This window comes from Aptenodytes patagonicus, chromosome 17, assembly GCF_965638725.1.
Source record: "Aptenodytes patagonicus chromosome 17, bAptPat1.pri.cur, whole genome shotgun sequence".
Taxonomy (NCBI): domain Eukaryota; kingdom Metazoa; phylum Chordata; class Aves; order Sphenisciformes; family Spheniscidae; genus Aptenodytes; species Aptenodytes patagonicus.
The window spans coordinates 1,942,650-1,966,806 of NC_134965.1; the positions used below are offsets into that span (position 1 = coordinate 1,942,650).

General features: G+C 40.2%; 1 protein-coding gene across 6 annotated transcripts in view; it reads right to left on the reverse strand.

The window, feature by feature from the left end:
• AUTS2 (activator of transcription and developmental regulator AUTS2) overlaps window positions 1-24,157 on the reverse strand; it is an 803,292-nt gene that overhangs the window by 3,540 nt on the left and 775,595 nt on the right. For 2 of the 6 annotated variants that reach the window (XM_076354389.1, XM_076354395.1), the window contains 11 exons: window positions 22,482-22,735; window positions 21,272-21,513; window positions 20,784-20,828; window positions 16,617-16,712; window positions 15,214-15,285; window positions 13,505-13,534; window positions 11,811-11,882; window positions 7,742-7,883; window positions 7,140-7,217; window positions 5,750-5,833; window positions 4,620-4,842 (listed from right to left, as the gene is read on the reverse strand). In XM_076354389.1, the coding sequence (XP_076210504.1) occupies window positions 4,620-4,842; window positions 5,750-5,833; window positions 7,140-7,217; window positions 7,742-7,883; window positions 11,811-11,882; window positions 13,505-13,534; window positions 15,214-15,285; window positions 16,617-16,712; window positions 20,784-20,828; window positions 21,272-21,513; window positions 22,482-22,735 (1,338 nt within the window). The remainder of the gene's footprint in view (window positions 1-4,619; window positions 4,843-5,749; window positions 5,834-7,139; window positions 7,218-7,741; window positions 7,884-11,810; window positions 11,883-13,504; window positions 13,535-15,213; window positions 15,286-16,616; window positions 16,713-20,783; window positions 20,829-21,271; window positions 21,514-22,481; window positions 22,736-24,157) is intronic. The other 4 variants (XM_076354390.1, XM_076354391.1, XM_076354394.1 and 1 more) reach the window with 4 other exon arrangements.

The following is a 24,157-nucleotide window of genomic DNA, read 5'->3' on the forward strand; positions in this document are numbered from 1 at the left end:
AATAGTATTTTTACCTGCTTCTTCTATTAAGGATTTGGGAAAATAGATGACATTTTGTTCAACTGACTTTTTAAAAAATTTCTAGACCTATGTACGTTATTAATTTCTTATCTCATTCTCTTCAATCTTCTAGCTTTTCAATTTACTTCTCACAATTCAATTTACTTCTTAAAATTGAAAACAAAAACCTCTCAAGACACCAGTACTGATGGAGACAATCCATGTCTCTGCACAGGTGGGCACTTCTGTAAGTGTGCAATGAACCTCAGTGCAGGTGTTTTAACAGAGGCGGCCATCACGCATAGATGATGCGCTGACTTCCTCAGCAGAGATCAGTCTACCCTATATGCCCATCAGTCAGGCTAGCTCTGAAAATATCATCTCTCTGGAGTCAGTTGCTCTTAAGATTACCAATCCTTTCCCATCCTCCCTGAGCAAGCAGAGCAGGGACAGGGCCAATGCATTTCCCTGCCAATGCCAGGAAGTCTCGAAATGTTGTGAATTCATTCCATCTTTCAAACATATTTATGTTGCACAAAAGATGAGAGAATAATTGTCTGGCAGTGGACAATGTGAATGGATCCTGTACCAACTATTTTCTGGAAGCAGTGTTGACCAGTTGTTACAGGCAACACTAAGTGGAAAAGCCTTCCTATTTAAAATGAATCAAATTCATAAGGTAAATCTAATTCCTCAGTTCCAATGATTGTAACCTCTCACTAGTTTCAATTGATCTCTGAGTTGGAGTCTTTCCATAAAGACAGCTCCAGGTATTCAGTGTTGGACATGTGCTGTTTGCTGAGCATGGAAATTCTGTTCCATGCAGGATGACGGACAATGTGTTGTTAAAGGCAAAAGTGAGGGATAAGCAGTGAGGCCCTCTGAAGTCCCAACCAGCTCCCATTTACATGTTTTCCTTTGGGTGCTGCAGTCTCTGCTTAGCAAAGTGGAACCTGAACACTCTTGGATGAGGACAGCAGGTTGAAACTCACTCTGAACAACATGAGCAATACTGGCTGGCTGAAGGGCAACTCGGAGGGCGACTTTGAAGTGAACACTTGCTCCTTCAGCTATACAATTTCTGCTGTACAATTTCTGCTACCTGCTTTTTTGCTGAGCTGAACTGCGTAAGATTTCTACCTGTAGGTACTTTTGGATGGTGAAACTGCAGCAACTGCAGCAAAAATATCTTTCAAAAGGAAACTCATTATTATAACCTCACCACATGCATCTTTTGCTGAGTCTAGACTGAATTGTTGGAACTGTCATTTTATGGGCCATGTCTGAGAGACCTCAGAGAGTCCAGAATGTGACTGCTAGAAAGCATTTATGAGTTGGAGCATTTGATACCAGAACTGCCTAGTCTGCACTGACTACCAATTAGCTCCTTGGTATCAGGTTCTGCTTTGACTGACCATGCCCTAAACAGGCTGGAAATTGTGTCCTGGCTCTAACTTCCCTCCCCTTGCTTTCCACCAAAAGTTGAGGCATTTAACAGCTCCCAGATTTGGACACAGTGAGACCAAGTCAAGGCACTCCAATAAAGGCTTCTCAATGTGAAGACTCGGTTCTTTTCCTTTGCTGGGAAACCGCTGGCTTGTGGACTCTGCAATTACCCAGTCTTTCATTTACTTTGCTCATGGGACTAGTTCAGAGGGCACCCTTAATTGTTTTATTTCACTAAGAGAGCTCATTGAGTCCTTTTGCTGATATTTAATCAATTTTATATATAATTGATGTATTTTAAATTATGCATAAAATTTAGAGAAAATAACAGGCATTTTCTGTAACTAAAGAAAAATATATGTGCAACCAAAATAACATTCCTTTGCCAATTTCATCCTATTCAATTACAGTGACGGTATTATCTCAAGAGGCTATTGATTATATAGCTCACTTAAGTGAACTACATGTAGTTCAGTGGTCAGAGAGGGAATAATTTTTTATCCTCAGATCTGTCAAGGGCTCCTTAGGTTAATAATATGGGAACAGCTCTAAGCCTCTGTCTCCATAAAGAAGAAACTTAAGATCATGGATCATGTTCTCAACTGAACTTATTACTAAGTAAGGTATGTTTTGAGGCTGAAAACCTCTACACTGAAAGATACTGAGTATCTTATGCCAAGTACTTTGCCTCATTTATGTTGATAAAAAGATCAATAGATTCTTGGTGTGGTTTTTTTTTTAATGCTCTAGGATTACATACACTTAAATGCCACTATTAGAGTAGAATTGCTCAGTGACATCTTTTAAACAAAATACGCCTGAGAAGGAACAAATCCTATTTTTCACAACAGCTATTTTTACTGATTTTTTTTCTAATGCTGGGCTGGAGTAAGGGAGTCCTTAAAACAAAAAAACCTCCACAACTGCAAACGATGTTCCAGGAGAAAGTGGGCACCATATCAGGACATTGCAGTGTAACTCCCCAGCCAGCTCTGCACCTAGGAAAGGTTCACAGACTGTAGTTTAATATTATCTAGGCTATCTTGAGGGATTTACCTTATCTCAGTCTAGCTGGGAGGGGGCTGCGGTACACTGGCCATACAGCTTATCCAAGAAGAGTGACCAGTGATTCATTGCACCCCACTCTAACACTGATCTTAGATGGGGAAGAGCCAAGCTAAGAGGTACCTCTGAGGTACCTTTCCACTGAAAACAGAAGAAATCTAGATGAATGCTTTTGGCTAGACGGCCCATTTGGGGGCTGATAAAGTTAGACCCTTGATGACAAGATGATTTTGAGATGAAATCATACCTCTGGGCACGATTCCCAGTTCTTCCTGTTTGGGCAAATTAGTTTAAAATAGGTAACAGAGATTGGGACCTCAACTAGAAAGCAGGGCTACATCCTCACCCCGCTGGGTGCCACTGAAGATAAAAGAATAGGTATGAGAGGCTCACAAACTACTCCAGACATTATCTACATAGGGAGCACGTCTCCAGGAAGGGATTCTCAGCATCTTCTCCTACAGGCAACAGTGTGAGCATGCTGCAAAGTAGAACTCTTCAAAACCACACAGATGGATGCACAGCGACACTAGATCGGCAAAAACATTATTGTACTAAACTGGTAGCCATAATTGTGCAGAAGTATGAAGTATGAATGACGCTTACTTTTAAGCTCTCAAATTACTGAAAATAAATATGTTCTGAGCTATGATATGGAGTTCAGGCAATGCCAAAGCAGCTTGCAAGGAATGTATTTCTGAAAGGGATTTTCTTCAGCAGGAACACTTCATAAGAAAACAACAAAACAGCAACTGAAATAATCACATAATTCTAAAGACTACCCATATCATTAGTAACTAAAATGCTTTGCCATTCAAGCCAGTAAAGTTACTCACATGCTTAAGCATTTTGCAGGACAGAATCCCCAATTTGTAACAGCAATTTATTTTGAAGCATTAACACCAGACATGAAAATAATGAAGCTATGCTACCAAACAGAAAATATTCCAAATGGAAAATGTAGGTGAAAAGATCTGTAGTTTGACTCGCTCTTCACATTTTACAATAACATAGAAAAACTCTTAAATGTATTTTTAGAATATCTAATGTGTTAGCATAACTTCTTTTAGAAAAGGCTACTAATGCGTATATTTGGGTTAGTGACAGAGAAGTCAGAAAAGCACAACTCCTAAATATTCTTTTATGTTAAAAAATTAGAAACAAATAGCCATTATGTAGTAAAGTAATGTGCAAACTTAACAGGAAAGCCATTAAGCCACAACTGAAAAAGCTGATATCATCCTCTCTACATTTTTCAAGGAAGGCATGACACTTGCTGAATGGCAAATTCTTTCAATTTGGTACTTAAATGTTAAGAGGAATTGTTACTGAGTTAACTGTATAATGGGAACAGTCCTGACAAAAAAATATGACCAGGTTTTACTTTCATTAACCCTTCCCAGCCTGGACATGTTAGCGTGCAAGTCCATGTAAAACACTGAATAAAAACTGTGCTTGAAGGTGTGTAACAGCAGTGCATGTGTGCATGGCTTTTTTGAGGGGAATTAAGGTTGATTTAATGAACTGCATGCACTGAAACTTACTGTGGTATTGGAACATGACATACCCGGTGCATTTTATAGTGTTATAATTTTACAACTTTATCAGTGGTCCCTCTGGTCAGTCCATTTTTGAGGAGGGAGGTAACATTATTTGCTTTGCAGACAAGGTCCGATATACAAAGTTATTTAAGTATTCAAAGGTGCAGATATGCGTCTGATGGACTTTGTAATCCTTTTTTTCATCCTGTCAGGCACCTATCTACACGTTAAGTCTTCAAAAGACCTATGAAAATGTGACCCGCAAGGTAACCGAGTGTGTGAGTCTGATTCTGTTCTCACTTGACACTGCCTGAACTCTGCACCAGCAAAGCTCCTTCTGATGAAGTACGGTGCAAGTGGGAAGAGAAACAGATGCAGTAGGAAACACCTGAGTTAGAAACCTGCATCTTCCGTAGTGCCTCGCGTCGTAGGCAGCAATGGTGTCAGCTCTCCAGGTGTCCCTCTACTGAAGCTCTGGTTTAACAATGTGCCAGGCTGGGAAGGGTTAAAAGCGGAACAGAGCCCCAAGCTTTGAACTAGACAATTCTTGGAAGTGTTCTTTCGTACCTTTCTTTGTCATCTTTACTAACAGATGAGTCTCGTTTATCTACATCTCTATCTCTGTCATGAGCTGCAGCAGATGAACTGCGCTCCAGCTCTCCTGGCTTCAGCCAGGGCGGAGGGGTCGGGAACGAAGGAGGAGTTCGGTGCAGTCGGTTCCAGGGCTCGTGAGGGTTGCTAAAGCTCTGCATACTGGGGCCATCCTTGTGGCCGAACATTGAGTTGGGTGCTGAAATGGTGAAGTGGAAAACAAAAAGGTTTAAGAAAAAGGTATGCTCTAGTGAAGGTACTTACCAAAAAAACTTTTACAGCACTCAGAGTTAAAATGAATACATATTATTGGGAGCTGGAAAAGGAAAGGAAATTAACAGAGATTCATTAGAGGGTCTCATTCCTAAAAATGGGCAGGCATCTGACAGCTGTTTTAATTGGAAAGGGAAATGCTGTGAATAAAATTGACGAGGAATGAAGTAGTAAGATAGAAGTGACAATGATCCTTATTCCAACTATTTTGGAGACATCAGGAAATGACCATTATACGGACTATAAATAATGGAACTTGTTGCATTTGATCCTGAACCAAAGTAAAATAATATGTGACCAAAATCATGCCAGATTTGAAGTATGGAGAAAGAGAGTGATTTTTAAAAGGATGATCTTTTGTGACTGGCCAAATCTAGAGAAATGTTGATGATCCTGGACAAATAAATGCAGGTTAGTGATCTTTTCCAGGCACATGTCCTGGATTACTGGTGAGAAAGGAAAAAAAAAAAAAGTTCCCATCCACAGCTAGGGATGCTGCACACATTAACTATTTTTGAACATGCAACAAAACCATGAGAAATTTCACAAACTCCTTAGACTCATAGGTTCTATATTCTTTTTTTTTTTACTGAACAATGTAATGGTGACATTTAGCACTATGTTGAACCCAAACTACTAAGTAACTAATAGAAAATAATTTACTGATGACTAAGAAATTATGTTATTTACATGAAAAAGGTTGCTTTTCAAATTCCCATCTCTTAGTGGTACGTGGTCTAAGCAACTGATAAAAAAGACAGCAAACGGTCACCATCACTCAATATTCTGAATTACACAGCAAACAAGAATTCATAAACAAAGAGGTTACTCACTAACTGTCGGGTTCCCGAGTCCCCCGAAGGCGTTACTACCCACTGCAGTGAGACCGCTGAAGGAAGCCGGTCGATTGAAAGGCTCTGCAAACCAACGGAAACAGCTGAAGCTCACTGGCATGTTGGTAATTATGATAAAGCATTAGCGTGTTATCCAACTGCATTACGTCTGCATGAAAGCTCAGTCTGTGCCCATCAGTAGTTGAACATCATCCTCCCACAACACAGCAGTGATTGTGAGGGGGTGGGACATAAAAACCCTTTTTTTTTCCCCAATGACAGCGTGCATGGGATCATCTTACTAGAAAAACTTCCTTTTCAAAGTATGTTAAAATATACATGGTATTGAGGCCTGTACTTCTGCATAAGTAGCTACTTCATTTAAAACCTGCAAACATCTCCATTTTTATTTCCTTTTATTCCCTTCCAATTCAATTCCGTGGTCTTTCTCAGGAAATGTCCCTGGCTAGCAAGACTATTATTAACTCTGGCAACTGTGCTCCAAACCCCTTCAGGCCATGTCTCCTAAACGATAGCCAGGATATAAATAAAATGTCCTATTACGCTGATATGTCATGCTGACCTGAACATTTTGTAATTCTCTTGATATTTATGGCTAATACTATACGAAAAACTAGTATGGACTGAAAAATATTGGAGTACTTTTTTTTAGTAGTTAATGCATACAGACTCTAAGTAAGTTGTACGAAGAAAATTCTCCTCTCGCTTTACTTTGGAGAAGTCTAATGATTTTGATGAAACTACTGATAAATACCAGCAAAGTGAAAAGGAAGACCAAACCTAGTGTTTTCTATAGGCAGCTAAGTGCAGAATGATAAACCTACATCATGAGCCTGCTGTATCAATTTGGTGACCCTCCCAAATCCTTCCCTATGCAAAATAAAATGCCAGTTTAGAGTCTCAATCTCGGATGCTCCTGTAGACAGCAGACCACCTTCTTACAACATCAGTAAGTTAGAAGGGAAATAGCATCATTTGGTAACTTGGGTGGTTCCATTTTTAAATGCGTATTCACTAATTTTCACTAACAGACAAATCTGAGGCCAGATCACAAGATTTGAAGGATATATTTCCCACTCCCTTAAATGGAAAAGCAGACACCTAACCAGCCCTGTCACTCCGCTCCTCTAACGTCCAGACTGTTTTCAGAAGTATTTCAAAACATGCTGTCAGCGATACTATTATGTGTATTTAGAACTGCAACTTGGGTAATGACTAAAATTAAATGGCTAAAATGCACAATTTGTAAAGGTTAAGTAGGCAGGATACTCAAAGAGTCTCCACGCGGGCAACCTTTAATGGTCTCAATGGTCAATGTGTGTTACTTCTGAGTTGTGTTCACCGTTAGTTAGTTGCAGAGAGAACTTACCTAAGTGAGCAGCTGGATTGAGAAAGTTGCTGTGGTGAGGTGGTGGGCCGAAAGGGGTGCCGGCTGGATGACCCCCACCTGCCAAAACAAAGCAAAAGGGGTGAATTCCTAACAAAAGCTCAGAAAAGGACTAACTGTGCTCTGGGCTTGACCATCATTTCTTAAATGGCAGCTCATGTGAGCAAAGATTGCTGTACGCTGGGCGGGGGCTCTCAGGTCAGGATCCTATGCAAATAGCAGCTGCTTTTCTAAACAGAAATTCCCGGTTAGAGTATAAGGGGTGGGGGAATGTTTCAGTACAGAAAAAAAAGAGCATGTAAAATACAGCATATTTCCAACCTGTCATCTCCATGATGCATTGGACATCACTGTACGAAGAAACGTTCCTCCATTTACTACCTGTATGGCATTTCAGCAGGTTGGGCTTTTTTAAAAGCATATGGAGTAATTTTAAAATATTTATCAAATAGACTAATAGCCCCTGGCATGTCTTGCAGAGAGTTCATAAGCCAAAGCATATGGGAAATTTCCTTTTAATATGGCAAGGATTAGCATTTTAATGAGCATACCACAAGAAGGAGATTTCATTTCTCAGTACTCACTGGCTGTGGAGAAGAGAGTCGAGGGCCGGGCCAGGTCATGGGGGTGGTGGATGGCTCCAAAAAGGCTGGGGCCTGGTGGCCTGCTCAGAAATTCAGGTTTCAGGCCAAAGTCCAGCTTGTGCGGATCAGACTGCATCTGTTTCTGAAATGTAAAAACAGGATTTGGAAGAGACTGTCCTAAAAGATAGCTGTAAAAGGCACTTTCAGAATGATGTGGGTATAGCAATTTATTCATACTAACTGACGTTTTAACAAGAATATTAGTTTTGGGGACCCCAAGCATAGGTGCACAACTATTTTCCTGGAAGGGGGATCTAAGGCAGAGAGAGAAAATCTCACGCTCCTGATGCACATTTCCCGCAAATTTCAACAGTGTTTTCACCCATGCTCACATCCATCCCTCTGGAGCAAAGCATTTCAGCACAGACCTGACTTAAAGAACAAACATAAAAATCTTTGAAGAGGCCTCAGACACTTGCTTAGTTGTAAGAACAGGTCTGTCTTAAAATAATAAAAGCAAAGCCAAAGAGAAATGTTAGTTTGGACCTGATCCCAGGTGGGCAGGCATGTTAAAAGCCGGGTGAAAGCATCAACTGTAGCAGGCGCAGCTGCCAGCTGACCCTCTTCCCACTGCAGGAATCCCGTGCCAGACAGTTACGGCAGAGACAAGTCAATGGACACCAGAACCATTAATTTTAAATGTGAAGCTGCAATCTAGAAACACTTGATGCAGTGTATCTTTCAGTGCCTCTCAGACTGCGACTGAGCAAGCTAGGGGCTAAAATGAATCAAATTACAGATGAAGAATATTTGAGTCTAAAGAACTGAAGTCCCATTTTGACTGCTTGCACTCCAAATTCAAAGCACTGTATGTCACTGTCTTTATTTACATGGTATTAGAATCAGCAGACTTTTTTAAGGTAAATTTGCTGAGGTAGATGTATCGTAAATGATAAGTGGATGAAGGATGGGCTCTTCTTTGTGCCATGTACTTGTTTCAGTAATCCCTACCTTCAATAGTTTTATAAAATGAAGAGGAAAACCAAATTCCCAATTACCCGTGCTGCCAGAACTCCCTAAACACAGATTGCTGATTAACTGTGCAGGTCAGCTGAAAGGATTTACAGATGTGTAACACTGAACCAGTAGATCTTAACAGTAATTCTGCAGCATGTTATGCTTTATAAATCAGTATTTAATACTGTGCCAGCTCAGAGTACGGACTATTACAATGATATAAATTTGCATATTAAAAAGTTATGACCAAGTTAACGTGCATGCCTAGTAGCTGTTTTTCAAGTGCTAGTAACATGTCTATGTTGCTATGAGAACAAAAAAAAAAAAAAAAAAAGAGGCAAAAAAAAAGGCTTTATCAATGTTTTGAGGTAATAGCCCGCAAGAATATTGAAATGGAAAATGGCCAAGCTAAGGTCATGCCTTTTAAGGAAGTAACACTGTAGTGCATTAATAATTAAAAAAACTTCAGAAAATACAAATGCCTCAGTTGAAGCCTGCGTGCCAGATTTTTATATTGTGAACTCTCTTTATTCTTCTTTTTAACAACCAAGTTATAAACCTCTGACAGGCATTACTCAGAATAGCAAAAGCTGGCTGAAACTTTCATTGCAGCCATATGAACGGTGCTGTTCTAATAACGAAAAAATCTCATGTCTGAATATCATGGATGTGTTAAAAGATTTTTGAATGTGTTGGTTTACTTTAAAATAGTACCAAAGAAAATTGATCAGATTTATTTTATCCCCAGTTGCTGTTCAGGAGAGCACCCTGCTTGATGATCATCCTTATGAATGTATTTCAAGTCCAACAAATGTGTAACACCTTAACTCAGGGCCCACTAAAAATCCACGTAAATGTCTGCACTAATTTCATGGCATGTTAGATCGGGCCATAAGGTCTTTCCTAAAAGAGAGAGGGCCAATTACGGAGCATAAATTCTCTCTTGAATCCAGGCCAGTAACACACTGGTCAGCCTAAGAAGGAGCGTAAAACTGCTTTGTGCCCAGAGCTGGTATGCAACCCTGGCTTCATCTGAGGAATTCCCTGGGTGTGCAGACAGGTTACACAGGTCTGAATTGTGTCTTGGTGCAGAGGTATAGGCAGGCAAACAGCATACACAGCTGCATGCAATTTTTCCTGGGGTCAGGAAGGCTGTTTTTTAAAGTTTCCTATCTTGCCTGCTTCTTCAGTGTCTGTTGTTGCCCTCTGCAAGCAATTATTAGCGGGCCAGACAGTTACCAATTCTTCCATACTTTGCAAGCAGTCTGGTGGCACTGCATGCAAACTTGAAATCTCTGAGTAAATATATTTTATTCCCTGCTCTACGGTCAGGCAGCGTCTTCAGTTCGTGCAGAAGAAAAGGCACCTTCACAACCTTGGGCTAGAAGGAAAAATCGTTCTGTGTAAGCCTTCAGCCAGAGATTTCACACTTCGTGGTCACATGCAGAGGGAAGGACTTCATTCCCGTGCAGGAGTCTGACAGCCCATGGGGACATAAACCAACTTGCCTTAATGACTGTAGACCGTACCTAATTTTTTGACTGAACTGAGATAGTAAAATACATTTCCTAATTGTTCTTGAAATTATCATCATGCACAGCCTCAAAAAGTCAAGTAACATCCTTTCCTGTACTTCTGGGCTTTATTCCTGTTTTTTAACATGCAAGAAAGAAAAGTATTAGGTAAAAGAAATGGCTGCATGAAAATGGCATTTACTATGAGTTATAAATACACCAGTCTGACCTCTCTCTGAATATCAAATCAAGGAAGATTCAAAGGACATAGATAGCATGGGAATAATAATTTCATTTCAAGAAAATACCTTTTCAATAAAATAAAAAAAAGGACATATAACTCTCTAGGTCCATAATCTTGTCTTTTTTGATAATGGGAAGATGAATGAAGATCACTAGCAGGGGAAGCGTAAGGAAGCAGAGAAGAGAGATATGTCTACTGCAGCAAATTAACCTGTCAACCTTGTTTAAAAGGGTTATTTTTAAACTCTATTAGCTGCAGGTTTTAGTAGCTGTTCAACATCTTCATATTCTTATAGCACTACCTTATACAATTCAATTGCATACACAGACTGCAAAGTGCTATGGGCTCCTTGTTAATTTTACTTTCTAACACAAGCTATTGACTCCTGAAGTACAAGTATGAACAGTAAAGAACACCAACCTTTCCTGACTTACTGAAAAACTTCAGGAGCAACACAGAATTTTTCAGTGACAAGTGTAGTGAAAATATTATAAAGGGAAAGAAACCTTCTTCACAAAGTCCATGTGCAATGAAAATACAGTTAAAGTAAGAATGGAAATACCCTAACTATTAAATGAATAAACTACTTGTTTTTCTCTGACATCTGTTTCAGGAGAGCCTAAACTGGCCGTGGCCCTTGCCCCTGAAGGCTCAAAGCATGTATAACAAAGAAAAGATTTCCACCCCTTTACCTTCGGTGCAATAAGACTTTGTCTGGATAATATTACTTCACCCGAGAGGCTGTGTCTGCCTGACCAGCCCAGACACGTACAGGTGCCAACCTCCAGCTATGAGATGGGTTGTGAAAAAAGACTGATAGGAGCCTGTGCAGCCACATTTGATAAAACATCGTAGGGACAGGAGAAATCTTCCTGTGCCCTCTTCTGTCCGTGAACATTAATAAGAGGAATGGGATACACGTGCCTAGCTTCTCCAGATTTAAAAAAAATTAATCTTGATATGTTTGTGTCCTCAGCCATAAATAAAAGCAATGTTGTAGCTCACAGGCACACCCATTTAGCTCTTCCTAGCTACAAACCGGTTGTTATCGCCTAAGATCTGGTGTCCTTGCTCCGTGGCATCACAGACATTCTTTTGAGACTCTTCCTTTAGGTTTTTAATTCCGATACGCCATCACTATGAAACGGAAGGTTATACTATAATGCTACATATGGTTACTTTAACAAGGCATTAGCCATGGCACAGAACTGCTAACAGCGAGGGGCAAACTCTTCCTCTCACAGGTTTGCACTGTGCAATTCATCTGAAATGCAGGCGTGCCCAGAAGACTGACCTTGACTTTCTGTTGGTGATGGTATATCTGCCAGGCGATGTGAACATGCATAGCACACCACTTTCCAGGTTTCTGGAAAAAACAAAGGGATACAACATGGATCAGTAACTTTCAAAAACCTGTGGCGCTTTATTCTAGTTATAGCAACTCTTGCCAACTCTTAGCCCAGTCTGTTTTGGTCTAGGGGATTCCCCACACCAAGACAACTGAAAGCGAAAGGTCTCCCTTCAGTGCCTTCCCCCTCCATCCTCTTGGGAAAACAGAAATGCAAAGAGTTTGTCCCTTGCTAAGAAGTTTATCTGGATACCCAGGAACGCTCCTGGTCACTCTCCTCTCCAAATAAACCTATGCTCGGGCTTTACACACTCTTGCAATCTTCTGATGCCACTGGCTGAGAATGCAGCTTGTGTTACTGAAATCAATGAAACTGTCTCCCAGTTAGCAGCTGCTCTGCATAGCTGGATTGCTTCACAACTGTATATTGAGTTAACTTCCAAAAGTGCAGCCATTCTAAGACTAGCCTTTCCACCAAAAGATGACAATGAAAGCACTTTAAAAGATCACTCTGGTTTTCAAAATTAATCTGACTCCCTCATATGATTGCTGGTCTGTACCTCCAAAACTTTGGCTCATAAATATACTGAAAAAATTGGAGGCCAGTCAATTCACTCTGTTTGGGAAGGCTCTTTGCATCCTTCCTGTTACCATGATTTTAAGTCATGGGCAGGAGAGAGGGAGGAAAGAACCAGAGAGTGCTGTTTCGGTTTTCTTGTTGATTTTGTACTCCATTTCCAGGACATCTGGAAATCTTGTCTGAAAAAGACTCATTCAGGATATACTTTCTCCAATTTTGTTATTTAGGAGTCTATAGTTAACTACACAACTAATGATTTCTGCAGATTTAAAAATAATCACAGGAATTCAAGAAGCTCCTCAAGCTACTGGTAACTTAAATGTTTCACAAACTATGGCATAAGGTCTGCCTTCTATTTCCAGGTGTGTATCAAGCAACGACTAAAAAACACAAAAAAATAAAACCCATCTCACACAAATACTCCCCTGAACTCAAGCCTTTTGCTTATCCACAGCAACTGGCTGTGCTAATGTTTTTACTAGCTAGAGTTCACTTGGGCAGTACGATCAAAATATAGACCTTCTTGAACACATTGAAAAATGAACAAAAAACCCTTTTGGATCACTGAAAGACTGGGTCTTTTGATCCTTATTTCTAAACTATTCTGTGTTTGAAGTGGATTGCCTGTCTATACTTGACAGTAAGATACTTGGGTAGGAAGTACCATACTGAATAACACTGAAAACACACAGTAAATAATAAAAACCAAAATCGTTCCATCTGCAGTGAAATGACAAGGGATCACTGCCAGGGTAGGTCTGTAGGATTTGGCTCAGGAAACCTTGTAAGCCAGCACAATAGAAGGATTATCAGTATTTAACCTCTAGTATTCATGCTAGGGGGTTGCACAAGAAGAACAGAAAACTTCCAACTTTGAAACTGTGTATTTTCTTCAAGTGACCACCAGATGCATGCAAAGAAGGACTGACTGTGCTGCTCAGCAAACACGGTATAAAATACCCAAGATGAAACATGGCACTGCTTTAGAATTAGTCTGCTGCTTTAACCCGGCGGGGACTGAGATGAGCTTGACAAACTGTATCACAAGAAGACTTCTTACCCTCAACATGGGCCTGAACGGATCTGTCAACTGTGAAGAAGAAATGACAGCTTGGTTACATGCCTGTCACTCAAACAATTGCTCTAATTAACAAATTTGTATTGCTTCATTAAGAGATGAAATTAAAATGTGTAATTTTACTTTCAAATGAAGCCCTTTCGGATAATAATTAGTCCTTAGCCTCCGTATTCGAGCCGGTCTCCCTCCCCCCATGGCTGTTGTACCTAAGTGTTGACAAGCAACTAAACAAGCCTCACACAGAGCGCTCTGTCCTCTGGCATCACCATTAATTTGTTGATTTAATGCTACAAAAATGGCTGGTTATGTACTCTGAAGAAAAACACAGATCTATCCTTTGGGCAAACTTCTGTTCTCATCTTTCAAAGCTGCTCGGCTCATGAGAAGACTGGATAGTGAGTGGACAGGGCCACTTTTTCACAGGCTCGATCCCACGAATTGGGTTGGAACGGGCTGGAATGGTGTTTCAGACGTGCCCCTGCAAACCAGTGACTGTGTCCGCTCAATGGCTATGGCGTTAGGTCTTTGACTTGTACGTTCAAATAGCCATTACCGACTGCCTGCTTGCCTGATGTGTTCTCTGGCACAAATTGGCTTTGCCTTAAATGTTTTTCACATTGCAACAGATGTTGGTAATTTGAGGTAGATTATTTTCTTATTCTCCTTTTTTGCTCACATTTCATCAATTAATTCTGGAAAATAAATTCAATTTATTGGATATTTCTCATTTGTTTTGGAGGGTTTCTTTTGAAATGCAATACTAAAGGAGATTTATAGGCGTAAGAGGTACTTTGCAGACTCAGTGATGGCACAATACATCATCCTGAAATAATCGAAACTACACTACAAGTTGAAAGGGAGCATAAAGCTAAATGACTTAATGGTGGGAGGCTCTAGTTATCTTTTCAATTAGATGGAATAAACAGAAACGAAAAAACGTGGTTCCTTTTGGTATAAAGCTCAACGGCAGCACCAATTCAGAGCAAACCAAAGTACCGGAACTTGGCATAACCCAAAGAAAATAGCTCTGCTGTACTTAAAAGTTGAGCCACACCACAACATGGATTTTCATGGAGAGCTCCCCACTGCTTTTGTCAGAGAGTTCTGCTAAAAATATGACTGCATGATGTTCCTCATTGCAAACAGTGTATATTAATTCAAACACGCAACAACCCATGGGCATTCGGAAAGAACAGAAAAAGGTTAAAAGACAAAGTGCTGAGACAATGAATGCTATTCACATACGCTAGAACTCAAAAATCCGGAGGCGCCAAGTGATCAATAAAGTGCATCTGTATTTCACTGGTGCAATCAATGATACAGTAACCAAGGGAATAACTGTCATTACCCACATTAAAAACAATTACAGAGTATAAACACAAATCTTGAAGAGGTTTGTACATTTCTACGTTGAATTGGACTTTTATGCCTTTACCCCTGGGCTTGCGCGGATGCCTGCTGACAGCAAGGAAAGAGCTCTTCCATAGCATAGTATCTGTTTGCTTTTGCTAATGAGGAACAGAAGTAAGGATCAGGATTTAAATTGTTCTCATATAACTTCTCCAGTTTAGTTCAGACTAAGCTTCAGTGTTAGGATGTAAATTTGGACACACGGAAGATGGTAGCTCTAGCATTAAAGGTTTTCAGGAAGAATAGCTTTACTTGAGAAAAATATAACATTTCCTACAGACCCGTGGATCTTTCTGTAGAAGGGTATGTGGGACAGTTCCAGGTCTGGCTGCAACATCAATAGGATTGGAAGTCTAGAAATACCACAAGGAAAGACAGCATTAATGAGTGACACAATGCATAAAAGCAACAGAAAGCAAAAAATAATACTTCTTTATCATTAACATTGCCTAAGCAACAAAGATAAACTTTTTAAAGAGGAAAGGATAACCTTTACAATCCACTTAGTAATAGGTATTATCTTGATTTTCAAACTTTCATTGTCCACCAGCTTCCCATTACTTTAATCCAAAACACGTGAGGGAACAGTGACTGTTTACACTGGAAAATCTTTCCACTATCGAAAACCTGATTAGCAACATAGTTATGATCTAAAGTAGTATTTGGAGGACCAAGCTTGTGCTCTGCTGCTTATCAATAACGTACTGGAACTGGCTAAAACTGCTAACCCGACTGTCAACACACAAAGCATCAGTAACCTCTTTAGTCACTGTACAAGGATCTGAACTCCATCCACGATGAACTGTTACCGTATGGATATCTGGAAAAGGCAACATCCACTAAAAAAAAAAAAAAAGCTTTTCCCATGTTTTGAATCTAAATATTCAGCTAATATAACAAAATGCATCTTTGTGGGAAAAAAAACCAAACCAACTACATTTAGAGAGAGCGTCTTCCTACGTTAAAATGAAGAAAAATAGAAATCAGCTACAGTATAACTAACAATTAAGTAACAGAGCTGTTAACAGTCTGATTACCATACATACGAAGAATTCCACTAATGAACTGCAATTTACATATTCGGTCGTTACAGTGGATGGGCCAATTTAAGAAAGAAGGTGTCTTCTCTGCAGAAATTTCAGTCCTGATTTCAGTCTTTAGCTGCAAAGACTACAGACTACAGAATATGATTTCCTCCCACTTATAAATCAAGAGCGACTTCATGAAAACAAAAGAAAAAAAACCCCAAACTCATCACATTTATCTATCCTAGCTACCACAAATGAGAGGAGAACTAAATCAGTGTATTGCATTGTGGTGGAGCTGTGAGATAATTATGGAAATGAGTAAACAATAATGATCATGATTTCTTAAAATCTTGATTATTACATGACCTTACATTAATGCGTACTGAGAACTAATTATATTGCTTCTAAAGTTAACTAGGCCATTATATTTATTTTTTTTTTCTTTTTAATGTATGTAGATATATCTGAACCTAATAAAAAAATAACTTCTCTTTGTAGTAAATTTGGAAAAAGCCAATTGTCCTCTGTGGAATTAGGCTGTAACTCAGATCTCAATCGCTCCAGAATCTGAACCATGTTCTAAACCTAAACGTAACCTGGCTCACAACACCAGTGTGTTTGAGTAGTAATAGATATACAAATAATTCCATTCTTACCTTGGGTTGAAATGCTCCTTGTAGCGAGCCAAATGGGCCAGTTGGAGGAATCATGGGAGGAATACCTGATACAGCTGGAGGATAGGAGTGAAACAGCTGTAACAAAAAGACAGAAGAACATAAATACAAGCGCACGTCAAAATGAAGACAGGAAGTTAAACAAGATAGCAAAAGCCTTCCTGCACAATATTAGGGAAATGGTACATGGAGAAAACTGAGAAGCACTGAAGAAGTGATCTCGTTGCAACAATGTTAGTTAAAGCAGTCAATGAAATGTTCACAAATGTCATGACGTTTAGAGCTTAAAAGCAGTTCCAAAATCGTAAAGCCAGCAACCTGTCCCCTGGATTAGGCCATAGCATAAGAGGTATTTTTTTTTTTCCAATTATTAATTTTTAAAGTGGATAGAGGTTTTAAACGGTTTCAGTTTGCAAGCCATTTCAAGAGAAAAGGCAGAATACTGAGCCAAGTAAGACTCAGAAATCTACCGTTTAAGTGGAAAAAAACCCTTACGCGTTCTAGGATATTGTATCATTAAAACTCCATTAGTACGTTAGAATTTTAATAGTATCTGTAGGAAATGAGGAAAATACGCACAATTCTTACTTCATTAGCCTGTCTGAGAGGATATCCTGCCACATCTAATATTAGCAAGAGACAATCTGATTTGTTAAAAATTATTATTTAAACAAAATGTTGAGGCAGAACCCCCACAAAAATTTAGGGTGCTGTTTTTATAAAGACAGACTACTAAGCATAAAAAAGTGCACATCTCCACTGACCTCACTGATCCCAATGTATCTGTTCTAAGACAATTTAGGAAAAAAAAACCAAAAAACCCCAAACCCAAAAAACTCTTTTGTGCTAATGCAGACAAACACATGGGAAACAAGCAAGTAAACCATAACGTCCAAATCTTATCTTGTCTCTGTGGTCCAGCTGTGAATCTTTTACTCATGCTGTAACACAGTTAACTTGCCCAATTCCACGGAAAAAGCTGAGATTACACACAAAATTACTTTCTGGTAGGAGTCAGGGGTTCAAGGCATCACACTACAAATACATTCTCACTGTGAAACCTCGGGATCTAACAGGGGATGGCTGCTAACTCCGCTGGTATTGCCACCCAAAAACCTAAAGGGGTTATCTGGCTGACACAAATTCACCTCTGAACACAGCTGATCAAAAATCAATCTACTGTACGCTACTTTTAAGATCAAAATAAATGAGTTAATGGCCAATTGAACAGAAGCAGGACTGGGCAAAGTAAAAGACTGGACATGCGGAGTGGGCAAACACTGAGAAAATCACATCCCAGAGTAAATCACTATCGCAAAGTTTTGATGAATTTGTTTATGCCAGGTATATGTATGTGCTTTTCTTAATAATTTTTTCTTCCACTAGCTTATCTTGCAAGGTCATTTATTCATATTATATTGACTGAAAGCTGAGAAAATATTTCAGTATTTTAGAGGTATCAAAAGATTTTCTCGGTTTAAAAGCATGGTATCAAGTCTCCTTTCATAACACGTTTCTATTGTTTTTACTTCTATTTAATTTGGATCTGCTCCATTCAATGATGCAGAAAGCATTTTTAGATTAGTTGATACTGAACTGTAGGCATTTGAGAAATCATTAAGAGACACATGTCCTCATTTACAATAACTTTTAATGAGTAAAATGTGTTTTAAATCCTCCAGTGTCTTCTGCATTTAATTCTGTGTGTAATGAACTAATTCCAAATGATGGAAAGAGACATAATACTTAATATTCTATTGGCTATGACCAACAATAAGGACTGCTTTCCTTCGAGTTTTATAACAACTGGTAAGTTAATTAAATGTGACCTTTCCTCAAGGTCAGAATTATTAATTAAATATAAATATTGTATCTCCAGGATCTCATTGTATCAGTTAAATTCCTCCAGCTTTCAAAATACATCTTCCATAGTCAGTGTTTCCTTTTTCTCCCTCTCTTTTGAGCAACATTTTCCCCTTCTAGCTTTCTTCAGGGAACAACGTAGTACCCACAGCTTTCCTGGGGCCACGGGCAATGTAATGCTAAACTAGAGCCAGCGCTAACTGTAGGTAAAAGTAATGCCTCACTGGGCTACAGTAAGGCCCTCCCAGAAATGATTGTAAAATCAAAGATGCCAAGAAACAAAACTTTGAAATCTCTACATGAGCTTCTATGTGAGCTGTGTTTCCTATTCTAAAGTAGATCGATTTTAACTCTCAAACAGACCTTGTTCTCCCGCAAAGTTCACTTACAAGCTTTAAAAACATTGCCAACTTTTTTTAAGATACCTGAATTCTTGGTGTGGATCTATAGTAGAAACTCTTGTCACTAGGAAAAGGTCTATGGAAGTGCCACAGTTTCACAATATTTCTACAATAGGAAAAGCCCTATCGGGTATACACTTATGCCAGCACAAGTGTGCTTTTTGATACTGCATCTGCTCAGGAAACTGATGCAAGCAGTTCCTCTGTTACCTATATAATCTATAGTCATAGTAGAAGAGATTACTGAAATACCCTGGCTAGTATGGCCTTGCTGTAGTTTAAGAAAGACTGTTATTCCAATATAATTTGTAGCCATCATGTTGATCTTCTGGTATTAGCTTGCTAAATATCCAACAGACGCAATAGTGATTATTTTGCAACCACTTCACAAGGACAGACCTTTCCTGAAGGAAAGGCAGGGGAGGCCTGGACCAGACCTCTGCAGGTGGAGCTCTGCCAAGTTCAATAGCATGGCTCACTGGCTGACAGAGAACAACGTGAAGCCTTTCCTTACTTTAAAGGGGGTAATACCATGACCTTTACAATTCAGGTAACTGCCAGATTTATAAGAGATTATGTCACTGAATTTGAAAAGCATATACAGTTGGAGACTTTTGCAATGTTTCCTGTATTACATGTTGACTTCTGTGCTTTATTTGTCTAAAATTCATTTACCTATTTCCCAGTTCCGTGTTCTTGCTTGAATCAACATGCCACATTGATGATAACGTATCTTTTGAATCCAAGTAAAGCTCAGCAAATAAGAGTGCAATCTTGCAAACGATGCAAATGAGCAGCATTACCCTTTTGAGTAAAAGTGATTATCATAGGCTTAAATGTTTGCCTAATACTCCTAGAGCTCTGATCCTGCAAACACACTCATACAGTTAAAGTTACTCAAATGAGGTGTCAGAAATTAATAGGACTATTCACATGTACTACAGGCATGAGTTGTTAGCAGGAACTGTGTTTAATCGGTACAGCAGAAAGCATCACACTATCATCTTAACCAGTTTTTTTTGCCCAGTTCCACTTCTAAGCAAAACCAACACACACAGCCAAGTGCTTTGCAGATTTCTGAGTGCTGATGCAGTACTCCTTCTCTCATCAAAATATCACTATTGGATTTAGAAATTCTTATCATATTCAACCAGATACCTGCCTCTGCCAATACGATGAAGGAAGTGCAACCCATATTTCAGCAGCAAATGAATCAGTAGATTCAAACCCTTAAGAGCATAAGTTTTACAATTAACTGGAATATTAAAAATCAGTTCATCTCAATAAATAGTATTTTTGGTAGCTCTTAAATAAACACATCTAGTGCATAGCTGGATTCATGTTGCTGTCATCAAACAGAGCTTTCACAACATAACAAGCCCAGTGGATCAGATGTGCCTTTGAAATCTGAAGAATAAGACAAGTTTTCAGATTTTATAAAACAAAATATGATATATTAGGAAAATTATTAGATTACCTATCCCTGAAGGATTTGTATGATAGTTTGTCATTTCATTTCAAGTTTCTTAGGAAAAATATCAGTCTAAGGGCTTGTGGCACAATTGAAACACAGTGATGAAATTACTGCTCTCTCCTGCTTCATGTAACAATCAGCTCTTCTGTCTCATCTTTTTCACATCAAACCTGTCTTCAAATGGTGTATGAGCAAGAGATCTTTTGATTGGAAAAGCCGATACTGCATCTTTATCAGAAACAAGCACCACGAATGCAAGCCTTCAAAAGCCAAAGCAACCAAGAACGATAATGGTAAATCCTGGAGTGATGATTAGGGAGAGATTTGACATTGTGCCATTGATTGAGTGGTGATCCCAACCCACCACAGAAAAGCAGTTAAGTCAGTTTTAAACAGAGTAATAAAACTCACACTGTGACGGTAGAAGGGGTCAACTTTTGTAGGGTATTTGTCAAACTGCAAAGGGATCAAAGCACAAACTAGTTACTTTATAGTTCCTTGCTTTACTCCTGTTGGTAAAATAGAAGACTGCTCCTCTGTTATTTGGCAACCAACAGAGAGGAAAAAAAGTGCAGAAAATTAGTTTCCAATGAAACTGTTTGGGATTTTTCTTTCTTCAAAGTAAAACAAGGTCTTTACGAGACAGGAAAAAGGAGGAGGCACCAGAGTGCCCCACTCCAAGCACTGGGAAGTCCCAAGCACGGGCAATCCTTCAGTCAGCAGCCCTCAGCCCCTGTGCTGCCACCTGAACCTACTGCACATGCGACAATCGCAAGGAAGGCACAGTCCTTCCTCTCCTACCCAACCACACCTGGGCAGCAGAGTACTCCTTCCCCGCAACCTGGCAAATTCTTAAATTTTTGTAATAAAGAATAGAGTTGTGCTCTACTTATCCTCACATTTCTGCCTGGGGTACGCACCATGGGCGGTGCTGGCGTTGGCATGATGGCAGTGGGAGGGATGGCGTGCGGGAAAGGCGTGAAGGTGTGCTGGTGTGTGTGTTGGTGTGTGTGCTGGTGCTGGTGCTGGTGCTGGTGGAACTCGGTCCTCAGGTACGGTGGCGGGCCCAGGGAGGCCCCACGATCTGCACTCTGCGAGGCCAAAAATCGCGTGTTTAGTTCCTGACGGAGAAGATCTTGTTCTGAAATACAAACAGCAAAACAATCCCCCATGAGCTCAGGGACTTTTCCAGACCTTGTGCCACTTACTTTTTGCTGGCTGTGGTAGCAACGCTGTATTTAAAACTTCCTGGTGGTAAATCACGACACTGTACAGGGTAAGAAAGCTCCCTCAGATCTTCCCCAAAGGCCTGAGAGACAGAAGAAAGTCTCCATTTCCCCTCTCTCACCAAGCCTGTCTCCACTACAGCATTCCTCTGAGCATTAACCTGAGGGTTCTCCCTAAATTTGTATGGACGTGGACATAGTCCTAAATAGGTGAGGAGGTACGGGTGACCTGGAGTGAGTAAGCCTCGAGTGGCTGCTGCTAACATGAGTACCCTGCTGCATGGACACAAAACGATGTTACTCCAACACTGATAATCCTCCATTTTCTTCCCCCAGTTCCCTCTCAGTGACCTGGGAGGAACAGACACGTTACATCTCCCCACAGCTGAAGTATAAAAGAGCACAATTTTCTCCACTGATAAAAATCTCTACATCTCACCTACACACACACACACAATCTTGCACGTACACGAGCTCAGGACCACTGTGTGCACAGCCACTGGAGACCTTCCCTCTAGCCAGGGAAGCAACACTGAGCACAGACCACAACTGCAGCAAAGATGTTCGCTAAGGGGGTCAGAGATTCTGTGTGGGCGTGTTATGAACTCCAGTGTGTTTTTACCACGGGGAGAAAAAAAACAGACCTGGAAAAAGCACAGCCTTCCAAAAATATTCATTCCTAGGGCAGAAGAAAAGTCATTGGGTATGTCTAGGTGTTTTTTGGCTTTGATATCACTCCAAATCGTTCAGCAATGAGTATAGCCTCTACCCAACCAACAGCCGTCATCAAATGGACCAAAAAGAATTGTTCTGACTAAAACCAGAGAATTGGCTTCCTACACTGTGCTAGACATGCTCGGGCCATGACCCATCTGTCTCTTACCTGAGTAAGTACTACCAGCTGGGTGTCCTGGAACCTGCAGTGTCCCTGACGTCAATGGAGGTGGAGGAGGCAAAGCCGTAGGAGGGGCAAACATATTGGGGTGATGTGGGTGTGCGGGGGGCTGGAGGGTGGGCGTGAAGGTATGCAGCGGGCTGTGGCTGGGTAAAGACAGGGGGAATGGTGAGGCTGAGGGATGGTGAGAGATGTGTGGAGGAGGAGCCTGAGTCTTGGCAGGAGTGCTGCTTCTGCTGCTGCTGTTAATGAAAAGAAAAGCAATTAAGCGTTGCATGGAAGAGAGAAAAGCTCCAAACGTACACATACACAACCCCACCAAGCTATGCATGGCTCACGTTAAACACATTACTAATGTAAGTTATATATTACAAATGCAAGTTACTATTTTGCTTTTATAGCTATACCACTGTGATACTCCTTTCTCCAACCACCTGCTGTACCTTTTCTAGTACCTTTTATTTCCTGTGATCTCTCCATACCAAAACCCGAGACATATTCTCCATCTCTGTAAGAGATTGATATTCTGTCCTCCAACAACACGGGAATGACACGCAAAGGAGTAATCAGCCCTGTGCATTCATTACTTAATTATCAGGCCCTTTCTACATCACTGCTTCTGATTCATGTTTTCAGGCAAATGAAGCTCAAAATCAGTCATCGCTGATCACTGCATTAATAAAAGTTTAATTCTTTTGCTATGACTTAGTAAGATGGAAGACTGCAGAAAATGCGAAACAAAGTTGAGAAGGCAACAACAGATATATGCTTATTGTACAGTTAATGCCTCTCTCTACCCCCCCAATACAGAGAGAGATAAGACGAGTCAGCAAAATAAATATTTGCAGTTACACTGGTTGCAATTTTTCAGGTTTCATTTCCTACTGAGTATTTAAAACATATTAACGTAGTGCTTAATTCTACTTGTCACTATTTCAAGTAACGACATGCTTCTATTACAGGGACTTTTAAAGACAAGCAATACCAATTTGGTTCAAAATAAATGGAAGTCTTAAACAACTCCCAGTCTTTAGTCAAACCACGAAGCAACCATAATGCTGGTTCACCAGGTCTTGAAAGGATACCATCTGTCTGCTGGAAGCTCAGATTTGGGGAAAGATGACCCAGTGCTGACAGCATTAGCTTAGAGCAGGGGAAACCTGAGGCCCCTGACTCACAGAGACATCATGGGTTCCTGTGAACACGTTGTTTCATCTCTCTGTTCATCTTTGTTATCCCCTATAAAAGGTGAGGTTTATCTCACTGTGGCCAGGTGAACAGAAAAACACTGAAGACTGCAAGGTGTCAGCAGTGCAGGAAAAAATTAAGCTTTAAAGTCATTTGGTGCAAGCCTGTTTGTGCTAGGCTGTCAGCAGGACCAACAGCAGCTGTAACGTACTTCTTGCTCTAGGGCATGTCAATAGTTGCAGAAAGCAGATGTTTACAGGGATGGGAGGGTAAAAGAAGTTAGCCTTCAGAGAGCAGCCCAACCAGCAAGAATTGGGATTTTCTTCTCCTGGTCTATATTGCATAAAGTTCCCTCCAAAAACCTGAGCACACAATGACAGGCAGGAAAAGTAAAAGCAAATTAACTAAGTGCTCGAGAATACCTGGCATTTATGGGAACACTAGATCAGAAATAAAGTGATCCTGGCTCAGCTCAG